Here is a 14,939-nt window from a genome sequence, read left to right as displayed (position 1 = left end):
GGAGGGGAAGGAATGAAGGAAAGAAGGAAGGAAGGAAGGAAGGAAGGGAAGGAGGAAGCAAAAGAAAGGAAGGAAGATAAGCAGATAGATGATTAGACTGGTAAATAGGCAGATAGTTTAAAAGCCTTATGTAAAAAGACTCTAGCAACTGAGCCTCCTGTACAAAGAACAAGTGTGGCAAAAAATCACTTTGGCATGGCAGTTCAGCGCAAAAGTAGCTATAGCAGCTGTACACAAGAGTAGCAGAAGCTTAGGGTTCTTGCTTCTAGCAAGGAGTGTGTAGGGGGGAGACAGGAAGAACTGTGTAGTGAACTGCAGATTGTGTACTGCATTTGTGTTTCTGATAATGACAAGTAATAGCTATACAGACTCCTAAATGATAATCTATGAACCTGAGGTGGAGAATGTGATGGAGTGTTGAGCAGGACTGTCGCCATGTATGTTCTGAAAATTTTGCCTTCCTTAACTCAGCTCTAATGCTAATTGTCACTAGGGAACTCTTGAAAGGCCTAGGTTAATATGAATCATACAGTCCTTGGAACTGTAACTATGAAGCAAATGAATGTCTCCTAATTATGTTCCCAGTTAGAGAGAGATTCTGTAAGAAAAGACTGGGCTGGGCTTAACGAAAGCTGGGATAGTGAGTAAAGTGCCAGCCTGGGAGTCAGGAGGACTAGAGTTCGGTTTCAGCCTCAGACACTTAACATATTAAAAAAAAAAAAAAACACTAGATGTGTAACCTTGGGGAAGTTATTTAACCTCAATCGCCCTCCAAAAAGGCTTAAAAATCCCAAAAACACAAAAGTTGGGATCTCAGCCCTATACTAGGAAAAGGATGATCTTTGTTATTTCCAGATCTGTCCCCTGAACACCCATGCCACAAACCAATGGGAACAAGGACATCCCCATGCCTGGGTCACTCCAGAAGTTTAAGAAGTAAAACTAGTTCCACAACAGTTTATAGCAGAATCAAGAAACATGCTTAGAAGCAAATACCATTGGAAGCCAACTACAAGGGAAATTAAAAATAGTTGGCTTTGTAATCACCCTCTCATCTTGACTACATTTCCCCAAGGCCTGGAAAGAGAAAACAGCTTCTTGAGCTATTTAACACTGCCACATCAGCTCTAATTCTACATAGCTGTGTCTGTCCCACCCCACCCCACCCCTAGTCAGGTTTCCACAGCTTTTCTGCTCCATATCCCCTGCTCTGCCACCCCAAGTGCCCTCTTTCTTCACCCATTCTTTGGCTAACAACATGAGTTGAAAATTACCAACCCCAGCATGCTTAGTGAGGGTCTAAATTATTTCCCACCCTGCACTCTCCAGAACAAATCCGGCACTCAGAGGGATATCACACTGCTATTACACAATCTTTGATAGACGTGGCTTCTTTATCTACTAAATCACACTGTTAACTCTCATCCAACTTTACCAGCTGGTTAACATCCATCCATATCTTCTCTACCCTCTGTGGGAACAGTTGATCTTTTGAAGCTGTGCTTGATTTTGCCTGTATCCCTACAAAATATAATCTTTTTACACTTGTCAGATAGCCTGTCTATGAGTTTGTAATGTATTGCAAACTCAACATGAGTCAACAGTGGGACATGGAAACCAAAAAAAGCTAATGTAGTCTTTGCTTGCATTAGAAGAGGGAGGTGCATTTTTAATATTTTGTCCTGGAAGCCATATTATATCAACCAGTCAATAGATAGACTAGGCAGAATATCAGAAAAGCTCTGACCCTTGGAGAGGAAAAGCCCCATGGACCCAGCTTTCCAAGAGCAAGGGTGGACTGAGTAAGGGAGCATAGGGTTCCCATTCCCCCTCTAGCATCTTGACCACAGAATGGTGTGTCCCAGACCTTATCAGATCCTTAGAGGCCACCTACCTGCAGCTCAGGAGGAATCCCAGGATAGCCCTTCTCTCCTTTAGGGCCATGCTGTCCTCTCTCCCCTCGGGGGCCCAGGTCTCCTTTGTCTCCTTTCTCACCCTTTGCCCCATCATGCCCAGTGGCTCCATTGTTTCCATTGTTGCCATGATTGCCTTAAAATAACCAGATGGGATTTAAGAGCATTTGTACTTGCCAAGCTGGTACTCATTTTCAGACTCATGAGTCTTCTTTCCTTAATAAAACCAACAGTCGAGGTGAAATTTCTCCACCAAAATGTCAGAAACTGAAAATAGCAACTGGCTTTTAAAGCAGCTCCAACGAAGAAGATATTAATGTCTTAAAATGGATCTTTCTATTACAAATGTCAACCCCCCTTCAATTTTGTGTTGCCTAGACGTCACCAAGGGCTAAATTGTCTAGAAACCATCTGGGGTGAGGAATTGAATCCTCTGTTGAGGAAAAAACAAGCACTATGAACAGTCCAAGAACACAGACTATCCCTAAAAACATTTGCTTGTGTTAACAGAATTTTAAACGTAGTCCAGATAGGACTAGTCTCTGACCTGTGCATAGCCAGTGCCTCTCAGGCCGTGTAAATGAGCCAGGAAACAAGTAGCAGTCTAATTAATTATTTCCAGAGTGGGGAGTCAGTCTGAAGACTTTTTGAAGTTCTCCTGAGGAGAGCTCCATATGCTGGAATCAAGGCAAAGCTTATACACATAAATCACAAGTGCAAAAAGGGGGAAGGCAGATTACAAAACAATCATTTACAGGGCCTCGGAGGTTTCCCACAACAAGCCTATGAGTGCAGGGCAATACAGGTGCTCTGGGGGCAGTTAGATGGTGCAGTGAATAGAGCACCAATCCTGGGGTCCGGAGGACTTGAGTTCAAATCTAGCCTCAGACACTCGACACTTAGTAGCTGTGTGACCTTGGGCAAGTCACTTAACCCCAATTTCCCTGCCTTCCCCCCTCAAAAAAAAGACATGTGTTCTCCAGTTCTCGAGTTGCTTCAAGTCTTGGAGGCCTTGATTACTTGGTGGGGCACAGGACCAGAATTCTGTGATGGGAACAGGTTCTACAGTATTTGATTGGCTTCACTTAAGGTACACAGGCACACTAAGATGTCAGAGTGATGGATGACTCTAAGCTGCATTGTGAGCCTCTGACTCCCAAGCCAGAAAAGGTGGCTCAGAGAAATCTAGATTATTAGCATATTCATTACACATATCATATTGATTAAAACTCATAATTCCCTTCACATTTGAAACCTCAGCTTCATTCCACCTATACACACACCCTACAAGGACAATTTCATGTGGATTGTACCTTCCATACTAAGAATTTTGTTTTAGTCAAAAGGGTTCTAGACTTAGAGTTAGGAGTCCTTCCTTTGCATTCCAGTTCTGACACTTACCCCCTATGGAATTCTGGGCAATTCATTTAATCTATCTGAGCCTCAATAAATGGGCATCAATACACCATTTAGTAAGTGCATACTATGTGCCAGACATTGAAATAGGATAATCATTCTTTTTTTTTGGAGGGGGGAGGTAGGGCAATTAGGGTTAAGTGACTTGCCTAAGGTCACATGGCTAGTTTTGTGTTAAGTGTCTGAGGCCAGATTTGAACTCAGGTTCCCCTGACTCCAGGGCTGATGCTCTATTCACTGCACCACCTAGCTGCCCCCTAGGATAATCATTATTGTAAAACCTACTTCCTTAGATGACTGTTGAGAAGAAAGCACTCTGGGACTCCTAAAATGTCTTGGAAATGTGAATAGCTATTTGCAGGTCTCGGTGATGTCTACCCCTTCTCAATTATTAAGGCACTCTGAACTCTTCTCAAGTACTTATCCCTTTCTGCCTCCATTAGGTTACTTGATTGCATGTCTTCCTGCCTCTGCTAGACTCTAAACTCTTGCGTGGGGGACTGTGTGGTGTTTAATCTTTCAATCTCCCCTACTTCTTTGTAGGATGAATAATAGAAACATAGAATGTTAAAGACAGAAAACGCCTTGAGAAGTCCATGTGGTACAGTGAAAGGAGAGCTGGTTCTAGAGTCAGAAGAGCTGAGTTCAAACCATGCCTCTGGGATTTTACACCTTCAGTAACCCTGGGCCTCAGTTTCCTTGTCTATGAAATGACTGGTTTGAATGAGACAGCTGCTAAGTTCTCTTCTAAATCTATAATTGTAGTAATATCTAGTCCTACCCCTCAGTTCTTCAGATGGGGGTACAGGCCGTCACAGAACAAGTAACTGATGGGGCCAAGACCAGAAGCCATCCTCCAGCCACTGTCCCGCCGCCCCCCGCCCCTCCACTTTATGGCTACCTTGAACATTAAAAAACTGGTAAATGGTTGTTGAATTGAATAGAATGCATGCTGGACCTATTCTCTGATATTTAGGAGTTACTCACATCTTAACCTTGTTTCCATCTTTTTAAGTAACAGTTTCCAAGTTATTCAGGAAATGAATTAAGTATGTGCTATATCCATATGGTCAATGACAGAAAAAGTTTCTAAAATGAAACTTTCAGTTTAGGAGGAAACTGCCCACTTAGGTTTAATGGGGCACCTCTCAGGAAAAGAATTCTATTTCCTGTTAGACCCTGGGTCTTATGAGCTGGTTTAAGTTCTTAGGTTCCCAGGCCACCAACCTTTAGGCAATTATGTACTTGTGGTGCAGCATGACTGTGTCGAGGGGTGACAGGGACTTTGGACAAGAGTGTGCAACACATGAGCCTCTAGGAGGCACCATAGTGCACAGAATACTGGGCCTTGAGTCAGGAAGAAATCTTCCTCAGTTCAAAACTGGCCTCAGCCGCTGACTACCTGTGTGACCCTGCGCAAATCACTTAACCCTGTTTGCCTCAGTTTCCTCATTTGTATGATGGACTGGAGTAGGAAATGACAAACCACTGCAGCATCTCTGCCAAAAAAAAAAAAAAACCAAAATGGGGTCATGAAGAGTCAGACATGATTAAGGACGTCTAAACAACGGTCTGTATTTATTATGGCAAACCGTTATTGAAATTGGCATCAGAAAACAAGCATTCAAATCCTAACTCTGCCACTTGACTACCTATGTGACCCTAGACAATTCCTTTCCTCCCTCTGAATCTTAGTTTCTTTCTCTGAATAATAATAATAACAATCAGCATTCACATAGTGTTTTAAGGTTTACAAAGTGGTATACCTATATTACCTCCCTCAATGCTCACCACAAATCTGGGAGGTGAGTGCATTATTATCCCCATTTTACAGATGAATAAACCAAGGATGAGAGTGGTTAAATGACTTGCCTAGAGTCATATAGCTGGTAAGTGTCTGAGGTCAAATTTGAACTCAGGTCTTCCTGACTCTCAAGTCCCATGCTCTTACCCACTGTCCCACCTAGCTGAATAATGGAGTGGGACTAAAATGCCTTCTAAGATCTTTTTCAGCTCAAAAGTCTTGTGATCCCAATGCCTTGTGAACCCAAAAGTATTGGTTGATGATGGCTTTTGACTTCTCTGGAATTGTCTCTTTTAATGAGAGCCCCTTGAAAAGAAAAAAAGCCACTAATGGGACCAAGACTCCCCACCCCACCCCTTCTACCCCCGGTGTCTTTTTTTATTACTGAATTTTGACTTTCTTCCCCTTTGGTGGGAGAGGCATTTCAAAGCACCGTGATCTACTAGTGGGCATTACATCGTGGTAAATATCCACAGTAGCAGAACCTGCATGGCTCATGCTGCAGACTCCAAATAATCAGTGACCAGCCAAGAACATAAGCTAAAAGAGTGTTCTCATTGGCTAAGGAAATGCAGCCCTTTAAGTAAGAGCACTGCACTCTGCATCTGCTTCCCTGCTGGTCTCCCCTGACATCCTGTCTCACCTCCCCCCTCCCTTTCTTGACTCCTTTTATGTGTTCGCTTCCCAACTAGATTGTAAGCTCCTTGAGGGTAGGGACGGTGTTTCTTTTTATCAATTGCATCCCCAGCCCTTAACACATAGTAGGTGCTTAATAAATGCTGGTTGGATTGGATACTATTGACACACTTAGACTATTCCGTTCTGAGCAGTGTGGCAAGTAAGGTAATCACAGGCCCAGATGCTGCTTCCATTTCCAAAGGAGGCAAGGTCTTGTGGCCTTGATGCCCTAAGCGGGGATACTCTCCTGCATGCTTGGGAGTAGTGGGTTCACATAGATGGAGAATGTTGGAGGTGGAAAGGCCTAATATAGGGGTGAGGAACCTGGGCCCTCAAGGCCACGTGTGTCCCTCTAGGTCATAAGTCTCAGCCCTTTGACTGAATCCAAACTGAATCCAAATCCACAGGACAAATCCCCTCAAGGAAAGGATTTGTTCTGTAAAACTTGGACTCAGTCAAAAGGCTGTACCCGAGGACCTAGAAGGCCATGTGTGGCCTCAAGGCCAAAATTTCCCCACCCCTGAGACATAAGAGATTTTCTAGTCCAACCTTCACTTCATATGAGGAATTTCAGACCCAGAGGGGAGGAGATGACTTGTACAAGGCCACACAAATAATAAGTCAAGGCTGATAAGAAGTGAGAAGCCAATACGTTAGGGACTCTGGGCATGGAATTTACTAGAAGACAGCTGTTAGAGGCAACAAGGTAGCAAGCACAATGAATAGAGTGCTCAACCCAGAGTCAGAAAGACCTGAGTTCGAATTTGACCTCTGAGAACCAGTAGCTATGAGACCCTGAGCAAGTCACTTGACCTCTGTCTGCCTCAGTTTCCCCATCTGTAAAAGGGAGACCCTAATAGTACCCATTTCCCAGGATTGTCATGAGGATAAAATGAGATAATATTTGTAAAGTGCTTTATAAATGCCAGCCATTCTTATCAGGCTTAATATTCTTATTAAGAATATTAGTCATCTTAGAAATTGTAGAGCTTGATTTTGTTGAACCACTCTTGTTTTTCTTGTTTTTAATTTTTGTCACAAGGCATGGAGGGATATGGAGAGCAAAATATTGTGTAAAAATAAAGCACCTGAGACATGGAAAGCGCAATAATAAGAATTAAAGAAAATAACAATGAGCCCTATGGTCTCCCTTCTAGGCGCTTATCATCTAAGTGAGAAAATAAGCCACATTTATGACTAGCCAAAAAAGAATATAAGTGGCAAGACAGTAGTACCAATAATAGGGGTTGCAAAGTTTGTTTTCCATTTAAATACCTGTTCCTTCTGCCCAACCCATGTTCTACGGGACTTCACTCCTATACGTATTAGAGCAAAGAGTAGGTTCCAGCCTCTAGCTCTGTCAGTGGTGAGACAGATGTAGCACAATGCTTTCCATGTTTTATCCTTACCTGGGATTCCAGGGGGGCCAGGTGGTCCAGGAGGGCCCTGGTAGCCTCGATACCCAAAATCTCCATGGCAACATTTGCTGCAGTCAGGTGGAAGTGCTCCAGTTTGAGATGTCTGTAAAAAGATACAGAACAGAACTTGAATTGAAGTTGCGCATTCATTCTTGATTTCCATCTGACCTTGGCATCTAAATAGTTTGGGGTCCAGCTCTAGGCTAATAAAGCAAATATGGTGGAAGGAGGTGGCAGACAGTCTAGTGACTGTGCAACCCTAGGAAGAGAAGAGTAAGGAAAAAAACCAACAGGTAGTAGAAAAAGAAGTGGATTTTGAGTCAGAGAATCTGAGACTGAATCCCAATTCAGCTACTTTTATTTTTTTGTTGTTGTTGGGAGGGTATATGGGGTATAAGTCACATTCCCTGCCTGGGTCTGTTTCCTTATCTACAAGATCAGATGACCCTCTCTTCCAGCTCTTAATCCAATGACCCTATGAACCATAAAAGAACATGGCAAAGAGGAGACTCTAGTAAAGAGCTTTCCTTCTGCTACTGATATCATCAGTGGCAAGAAATCCCCTTGGAAAGTAAAGATCTGATGGGCTCCTCAAGAGCACTGGATTTGGAGGCAGAGGAACTGGATTCAAATTTCAGCCCTATTGCTTGCTACATGTGGCAAGAAACGAAATCTCTCTGGCTGAGCTTCATTTTCCTCATCTCTAAAATGCGGGCAGGGAGCTTGAACTAGCTCTACCCTCCAGACCCACATCCAGAATCTTTGGATTTTCCATTTCCCAAAGGCCAACAGTCCCCAAAAGGCCAACCAGCCTGGAGAAGTCACTCTCCCAGATGGAAACATCATTAATATCAACAAATGCTCATCAAGCCCTAGTCAGTTACAGAAAACAGCTACTTGGTTACTTCTTAGTCATTTGGAATCATCTGCACAATGATAACAAAAATGCCTATTTTATAACAGCTGCCCCATACTACAGCAATGCTATTTATTTCCCTAGGGAAGGAAGATCCCTATAAATTCCAAAACATCTTCAGCTTCTCTTTCTAAATGATACCACTGTGGTCTTCTAATTTTCTCTGGGTAATTTCTCTTATAAATGTCAATCCTAATCCTGGTTCTGCACTAAAAAGCTAGGACATTATCTTTGGAATGGTCTGTTACCCTCTCTGAGGTTCAGGTTTTTTCAGGTAGTAATAGATGGACATAGATGAGGCCACTAAGATCTGACTGCCCTGGGACCCTTTCCATTTCTCTATCTTGATTTAAAAATTAATAGAGTTGATTCCAAGAAGGCATTTGAGCAGCTGGAGTGTTAGTGCTACTTGCCAAATCACTAGGAATGAGTCCAAGTTGGCAAAACCCACATCAACTGTATAATATGAAAAATTATTATATGAAAAACTTCCTACATGTATTTTAATAATACAATGCTTTCTCTAAAACAATATTTGTTGCTAAGGGATTTCCTGTCAAGCAAAACAAAAAGAAAGGAGTATCTCCAAAAAGATCGAGCTCCAAATTTCTCCTAGTCTATTTCCTTGTAATATCAAAACACTTCAGAGAAACATTCTGAGCTGAAAATAAGAGTGGAGGTCACTTAGCGTGACCACCATGGTCTTCTAATTTCATCATATCTTTGTTCAGAAATGCAGACAGACTTTTCCTGAGTCCTTCATCTTTTTTCCCCTGTTGCCTTACAGATTGTGATTAAACTGCCCCTAGAGAGAATAGAACATTATTTCCAGGCCCTGCAGCAGCCATCTAGTGAGCCAGAGAAAATTTCTACTAATCCAGGCAGCACCAACCCTGTGTGGAGGTGGCTGCCTTCCAAGCCCCACTTGTCAAGTCGGTGGGAAAAGAATCAGTCATACTTGATTGGTTAAGGGGCACTAAGGAGATTTTGGGCAGCCCGGAAAGCTAAAGATGTCAACTGAGTCATCCCACATGTGAGGCCAAAGCTTACTGTAACCTGAAAAGTAATTATCCAGATTTCCCTGGTGGGATTTTGCCAGTTTTCTTAGCCACCAATAATTCAGGTCTGTGTTAAAAATAAATTGTAGGGGGAAAAAGCTATTGTACAAAAGTTTTAATTGAGCCTCAGGTAATAAACTGGAAACATTTTTAATGCCTAAGCAGGAGAACACAGTTCTGTCACAGTTTTAAGATTCCAACCTTGTGGGAATGACTCAAGGAAGATCTTGACCCAGCAGGGTGTAGCAGGATTACTGGATTTGGAGTGAGAGGAATTGGGTTTGAATTTAGCCTCAGACATTTAATATTTGTGTGACCTTGGGCAAATCGCTTAACTTCCCTGGGCCTCAAGTTTCCTCATCTGTAAAATGACGGAGTTGGACTCACTTTCCTTTAATATCCCCTTCAGCATTAAACCTAGGTTCCTATGACATTCTCATGCAAAAGTTTTCTCCTTTGTAGTCTTGCCTTTCATGGCTCTAGTTAATTGCAAAAACCCTTAAGGGATTTTTGAATGCCTCATAGAGCTAAATGGAACGTCAGATCATTTGGTTTATCTATGGACCTTCTAGCAGACTTCAGTCCAACTGTTTCAGGCAAGGAAGTATCAACTCAATGTCCAGGACAACCATTTAAGATAAAACAAAACAACAACAACAAAAAAAAAACCAACTCTATTCCTAGGAATCTAGAGAGGGAGTAACCAGAGTGGAGTTATGCCAGGAGGAGCCCATAGTTGGGTGAGGCTATTCACGGAACCCAGGACCATGCTCCCTTGTTTGACAGAGATGTGTGCCACTCACCTGGGCTCCACTTGGATCCTTTCCTAGCTATTCACATGGCCAGTCACTGCTCTTATTTTGGAAGGTGCTTCACTACTTTTCTGGGCCAAATAGGGGATTTTCCTGCTCATTAGCTACATGTGACCTAGCCAGATAGGTGAGAATCTTGGAGGTTATCTTCTACTTCAGCCCTTTTATTTGACAGGTGAGGAAAATGGAGCCACTTGCTTAAAATACCCTGCTAATAAAGAGTGGCATTCAAATCCAGGTCCTCCAGTAATGCAAAGATCACTGGTTTGGGAGTCAGAGCATCTAGGTCCAAAGCCCACTTCTGATATTTATTACCTGTATGACTTTGGGCACCCATTCAAGCCTAAATTTCCTCATCTAAAGAATGGAGTTGAACTACAAGCCCTCCAAGGTTCACTCTCAGCTCTAACTACATAACCTCATGAATTCCAAACCCAGAGTTTGCAGTGCTATATACTGTGCTCTGCCAAGAATTCAGAAAGCTGGAGTTTCATCTCTGAAGTTTAATATCTGCTAGTTGTAATTTTTAATTACTGGCTAATCCATTTTCCCCTTTCTCTGCGCTTGATGTAGGCTTTGCCCTAGAGGTGACAGGTTCCTCTCTGTTAGTTCTGGTTTGTCAAGAATAGCTTGAGCTACCAGAGACAGAGTGAGGCAGATGTGGGGTGACAACACTAATTAATTACTACATGACAAACTGCAACAAACTAGGCTGATGAAATCTCAATTCCATTTCTGTTTCACTGTACTACATAACCCTGGAGATCTGGTACATACCCAGGTAATTCTATAACTGGAGACAGGTTAGGAAACTGCAGTCCCTCTTATCCCTGAATTCAAAGACTAAAATAACTATGGCCCTTGCCACCATCCCCTAACTGGTGGTAAAGATCAAATGAGGTATTTGTTAAAGCTCTTAGTACAACGCCTGGCACATAGTAGCTACGTAATGAATTTCTTCCTTTCTACTGCTATTTAGTGAGTAAAAACAGGGTGTTCCTCTAGTAAAAGTCGGTAAGCTGTTTTGTGTAAAATGGCTCATAAATGGGAATAACTATTCTTGACCTTTAATCCTCAGCCTTCTAATCAAAAACATTTAATAAGTACCTACTATAGGTCAGACACTATGCTAAGCACTGGGAATACAAAAAGAGGCATTGACTAGTTTTTCTTTAATGAAAATAGCAAGTTCCAGTTAATTTAAAGGTGGTTTTTCCTAGCATTGGGGTTCCAAATGACATTGCCAGTGTCCCCTGGGTACAATCCATTGCAGTTCTACCCCCCAAAAAGGGGTGAGCCTTTCTTGACCCAAAAGTGTTAGTGCAGTTTTCTGAGAGGCAACTACTCTAAAGAAGAGAAGTCTTCTGTAATGATTAGTTTGAGTCAGATAACAACTCATGTCTCTAAAGCTGCACTTGGTAGTGCACATAACTTGGTACATACCAAAAAATAACCACTGAGGTTCAGTGGTCTACATATACATCAGATTACCTAGAGAAGTAGTCACCATATGATACATGGTATTACATGCAGTAGTTTTTTAATGAACTCAGAGTAGAGAGCTTTCCCCCACTACTGTTTTAAGAAAGTCTAAGGGAGGGGGGAGGGGGGAGTAGAAACATGACCTCCAAGCGGCTGCAGCTTCCACCTTCCCCGATCAATGTGAAAAGGGTACTCTGAACAAACTTTGGAGCTGCAGAACCCACAAAATGACACAGAGAAGCTAACTTCCTGCTGAGGACAGCCCAGCAGGCCAGCAGGAATTGGCCAGCCCAGGGCTCTGGGAGCCCAGCCCAGGCCCACCTTGAGCTGGAGGTTTTAGCGCAAGGGTGGGTCTGACCAGCCGCCGGCAGGAGGGACTCCAGATCAGCAGCAGCTGCTGCCGTTTCCAGAATTATAAACACACATATGCTAAGGACAAAGTGAGAGATAAGTGCAGTCTGAACTTTGGGACCCAGGAAGCGGGAGTACATGGGCTTTTGCCCCCGGGGTGAGAAGGCAGTGAGACTCCAGTGCCACGTGGCAGCTTTAGCTCCTGGTCTGCAGAGTGTAGGGGGACCAAGCGACCAGTCCAAGGAGTAATCGCTCTTGCTTTAACCTTCTTGGATCTGGATTGCAGTCTAGGGTGGAGATCCTGGGGTGTGGGTCCAGCTTGCCAGAGCATGTGGAGACCTCAGAGAGGTCATCCATCTAATAACTCCAGCAGCTGAGAAAACCCCAGCGTTTGTGACAAAAGCTCCCCTGTCTGGTGTCAGAGTCCTACTGTGGCAAAAATCCCAGGGGTCAAGTGACTGAGGGGTGACATGACCAGGCAAAGGAAACAAAGCAGACAGAAAATTCCAACAATACACTCCTATTTTGGGGGCAAAAAGGAGCAAAGCATGGGACAAGAGGAAGACAGTGAAGGCAGAACTCCTGCACCAAAAGCTTCAAAGGAAAATGCAAGCTGGTTACAGGCCTTAGAGGACCTTAAGAAGCAGATAAGAGAAGTGGAGGAAAAATTGGGAAGAGAAATGAGAATGATGCAAGAAAATTACGAAATTAGAGTCAACAGCCTGACTGAGGAAAATAACACCTTAAAAAATAGACTAACTCAAATGACAAAAGAGGCTCAAAAAGGCAATGAGGAGAAGAATGCCTTAAAAAGCTAAATTTGCCAGATGGAAAAATAATCTCAAAAGGTCACTGAGGAGAATCATTGATTCAGAATTAGACTGGAGCAAATGGAAGCTAATGACTTTATGAGAAATCAAGATGCTGTTGAACAGATCCAAACAAATGAAAGAATAGAAGGCAATGTGAAATATCTCATGGGAAAAAGCACTGACCTGGAAAATAGATCCAGGAGAGAAAGTTTAAAAATTATTAGACTACCTGAAAGCCATGATCAAAGTAAAAATCTAGAAATCATCTTCCAGGAAGTTCTCAAAGAAAACTGCCCTGATGTTTTAGAACCAGAGGGCAAAATAGAGATTGAAAGGATCCACTGATCACCTCCTGAAATAGATCCCAAAAAGAAAACTCCTAGGAATATTATAGCCAGGGTCTGGAATTCCCAGATTAAGGAGAGAATATTACAAGCAGCCAGGAAGAAACAATTTGAATATTGTGGAAACACAATCAGCATAACCCAGGATCTGGCAGCTTCTACACTGAGGGATCTAAGGGCTTGGAATATGATATTCCAGAGACCAAAGGAGCTGGGATTAAAACCAAGAATCACCTACCCAGCAAAACTGAATATCATGTTTCTGGGGAAAATATGGTCATTCGGTGGAATAGAGGACTTTCAAGCATTCTTGATGAAAAAACCATAATTGAAATAGAAAATTTGACATTCAGATACAAGAAGCAAGAAAAGCATGAGAAGGTAAACAGGGGAAATAAATCATAAGGAACTTATCAAAGTTGAACTACTAGCATTCCTACATGGAAAAACAATAATTTTAACTGATGAGACTTTTCTCAGTATGAAAATAGTTAAAGGGAATATATATATATATATATGTCTATATATGAGAGTATATGGGTACATGAATACATATGTGAATGTGTGTATATGTGTTTACAGATATACATAGATAGAGGGCACAGGACCAATTTAACAGGAAGGGATGATACTTAAAAGGTAAAATTAAGAGGTGAGAGAGGAATATAAAGAGAGGAGATAGGGAGAGACAGAATGGGGTAAACTATCTCATATAGAAGAGGCAAGAGAATATGGTTACAATGGAGGGGAAGAATAAGAAGGCAAAAGGGAATGGATCAGCCTTATTCCCATTAAATTTGGCTGGGGGAGGGAATGAAATACACACTAAATACACACTAAATAGGGTATCTCACCCTCCAGGAGAGTAGGGGGAAGGGATGAGAGGAGGGATGATGGAAGGGCAGGCTGGGGGGGAGGGAAGTTGGAAGCACCCACTTTTGAAAAGGGATGGTATCAAAGTAGATAATAGAACAAGTGGGATGTGGGATAAGAGGGAGGGAAATATAGTCAGTCTTTTACTATATATCTACTATGTTATTGTTTTGCATTAGCCACACATGTACAACCTATACTGAACTGCTTATCTTCCCAGTAAGGGTGGGTGACAAGGGAGGGAATCTGGAATTCAGTTTTAAAATCAAATTTTTAAACATATATATATACTATTATTAATACTATTTTACATGTAATTGGGAAATAAGATATACAGGCACTGGGGCATAGAGATCCACTGGAAAAGTTGAAAGGGGTATGGGAGAAAATATGGGAGAGAGCAGATTGGAGGAGGGGATATCCTGTGGGACTGCTATTTTGGGGCGGTGGGTAGGGGAAAAACGGGGAGAAAATTTGCAACTCAAAATCTGGCGGAAACGAATGATGTAAATCAGAAGTTAATAAAGCATTTGAAAAATGAAAATAAAATAATGTTAGCTTTCAAAAAAAAAGTCTGAATTTCTGAGAATTGTCTTGAGTATTTTATCTGTTTGCAAGTATTGACAATTCCCCCTTTCTGTGCAAACCTCCAGATAAGATGCAGGATGAGAGAGACAGACAGACAGAGACAGACAGACAGAGACAGAGAAACAGAGAGAGAGAGACAGAGAGAGAGATTAGATAGATTTAGAAAGACAGATAGCTAGACAACTATACAAACAGACATATGATAGACAAGAAAGAGAAAAGAAAGAAAGAAAGAAAGAAAGAAAGAAAGAAAGAAAGAAAGAAAGAAAGAAAGAAAGAAAGAGAGAGAAAGAAAGAAAGAAGGAAAGAAGGAAAGGAAGGAAAGAAGGAAGAAAGAAAAGAAAGGAGGAAAAGAAAGAAAGGAGGACGGAAGGAAGAAAGAAAAGAAAGAAAGGAGGAAAAGGAAGAAAGGAGGAAGGAAGGAAGAAAGAAAGAAAGAAAGAAAGAAAGAAAGAAAGAAAGAAAGAAAGAAAG

At 42.1% G+C, this 14,939-nt stretch overlaps 1 protein-coding gene across 3 annotated transcripts in view; it reads right to left on the bottom strand.

Annotated features, from left to right (window-relative positions):
* The window catches only part of LOC138172683 (complement C1q tumor necrosis factor-related protein 3), a 30,966-nt gene that overhangs the window by 15,186 nt on the left and 841 nt on the right, over positions 1-14,939 (bottom strand). For 2 of the 3 annotated variants that reach the window (XM_069102416.1, XM_069102428.1), the window contains exons 2-3: positions 7,221-7,332; positions 1,895-2,049 (exon numbers count right to left, since the gene is read on the bottom strand). In XM_069102416.1, coding sequence (XP_068958517.1) covers positions 1,895-2,049; positions 7,221-7,332 — 267 coding nt within the window. The remainder of the gene's footprint in view (positions 1-1,894; positions 2,050-7,220; positions 7,333-14,939) is intronic. The other variant, XM_069102421.1, reaches the window with a different exon arrangement.

This window comes from Petaurus breviceps, unplaced genomic scaffold, assembly GCF_028583685.1.
Source record: "Petaurus breviceps papuanus isolate PSGF00001 unplaced genomic scaffold, PetGlider_PUasm1.0 129, whole genome shotgun sequence".
NCBI classification, from domain to species: Eukaryota; Metazoa; Chordata; class Mammalia; order Diprotodontia; family Petauridae; genus Petaurus; species Petaurus breviceps.
The sequence above is the reverse complement of the archived record's forward strand: the minus strand, read 5'-3'. Positions and strand labels throughout refer to the sequence as shown.